Below are 1839 nucleotides of genomic sequence, written 5' to 3'. Positions count from 1 at the left end.
CAGGGTGCCAGTCATTTATTTGTTGTATACAGGGTCATGTCCTGAAAAAGATGAGATGACTGATTACTCACAGCAACGCGAACCTGCCTCTCCTTCTCCTGCTCGGCACGGATCCTCTGCTGTTCAGCCCTCTCAGCACGACGCTTCTCCTGCACATCCATGTCCACACACAAACACACACAATGTAATTGTTGGGTGGTGCATCACTCAAGGGATCTAGCATGCTTCTCTGAAAGACTTACAATCCTGTTAACGAGAGCGATGAGCTCCTCCTCGTCCTTCTTCCTCTGAATGAAGTGGGCCTCGATCAGAGACTGCAGCTCTGTCAGATCCTTCTCCTGACGCTTCTTTTGGATGTCCTGCAGTCATATACACACATTTGTAGTGCTATACTCATGATATCCATTCCAAAACCTCAAAATCAAGACCTGGGTTTAGGATTACAGAAGCCCAAACCAACTCAAAGTTATTCAGTTACCTAAAAGTCATGACACTAAACTATTAAACACTTAGTTCTTAGAAATCTAGAAGTACATAAGAAAAGCAGGCAGACACCACCTTGTAGATACATACACTCAAAAAAAACTTTCACCATACATTTACATGAAATATTTAATAGAAATACAGAACTACTCATTCTGTATTTATTAATTATAAATTCATGATAGTGTATTTGTATCTGTGTTGCATAAAGAAACACTGCTCATACACCTTTCTGTGTGTTCGATGAGGAAATCAATATCATTCATGTCTGTGCACGAGCCTGGCTCTCTAAAAAGGTTAATACATAAATAAATCCTCTCTAATCTATCTTATTTTCTTTTAAACCTGTACAAAAACTAAAGTGTAAAAACGTCCTGTTTCCAGTCTTTGTGGAAAAGCTAAGTTAATGGTCTGCTGATGCATTTACATGTGAAAAAAAATTGATCGTCTCATCTAACACTCAGCAAGAAGATCCCTAAATGTCAAACTATTCTTTTAAAATGGCATCAACCTTGATGCCCCAGTGGCTCAACTACTGGAGCGCGTACCACTTAGGCTCAGTCCTTACTGCAGCGGCCATGGGTTCGAGTCTGACTCAGCCCTCAGCTGCATGTCATCCCCTCTCTCTCTCTCTCTCTCTCTCAAACTGTCCTGTCACTCTCTCACTGTCCCTATCTAAACAAAGGCAAGAAAACTACCCCAAAAAATAATTTTAAATAAAATGACATCAATCACTCACGTCAAAGTCGACTTTATCTCCCTCTGGTATCTTTGGCACAGTTATAGGCGGAGCAAATGCCCTGAAATATAACATTACTGGGTTAGAATAACAAGAACTTTAACTAGTCACCAGTTGGATGATGGGGAATGATTCAAATTCAAATGATGAAAGACTTACTTTGGTTTGGGTTTTGAGTCATCTATTATAGTAAAAAGAAGGGATTATCACAGTTGAGATACCACCTAATACAGTATACTTTTTCATCTTCCGTACAAGTTTATTTTAAATATCAATTAAGTTTTTAAGACCAAATATTAAGAAACCAATATATTTGGATATAAACATTTTTATCTAACATGTCAAATAGCTTGATCATTGAGAAATAAAATGACAATGCTCACTTAGCCTGACTCTCTCCTGCAGGCTGAGATTAGCAATGACTGAATCTCAAAACTGGAACAATAGGAAGCAAACCCACTCAACACACACTAACAAAATTTACCGTGTCTGTGAATAATTACTTGCTGGATTCTGTACAAAAGATTTGATCCTGTCTGTTACAACTATCATGCACTGTCTGTAGCCATTTTATATAGAATGTCCAGCACAATGGTCACATAATGAACAGCATGTGT

The 1839-nt window shown here is 38.6% G+C and overlaps 1 protein-coding gene across 1 annotated transcript; it reads right to left on the bottom strand.

Moving 5' to 3' along the window:
* Positions 1 to 71: 71 nt before the first annotated feature.
* Positions 72 to 1425, bottom strand: LOC111663554 (troponin T, slow skeletal muscle-like; the record flags this gene model as incomplete). The annotated part of the gene is made up of 4 exons (XM_023417786.1): positions 72 to 149; positions 243 to 359; positions 1223 to 1283; positions 1382 to 1425. Coding segments are annotated over 4 exons (300 nt in total), but the record flags the coding sequence as incomplete, so codon positions are not given.
* Positions 1426 to 1839: the final 414 nt, after the last annotated feature.

The sequence above is a fragment of the Seriola lalandi genome, unplaced genomic scaffold (genome assembly GCF_002814215.2).
Source record: "Seriola lalandi dorsalis isolate HSWRI2012SDOR001 ecotype SW California unplaced genomic scaffold, Sedor1 jcf7180002001051, whole genome shotgun sequence".
Classification (NCBI taxonomy): Eukaryota; Metazoa; Chordata; class Actinopteri; order Carangiformes; family Carangidae; genus Seriola; species Seriola lalandi.
The sequence above is the reverse complement of the archived record's forward strand: the minus strand, read 5'-3'. Positions and strand labels throughout refer to the sequence as shown.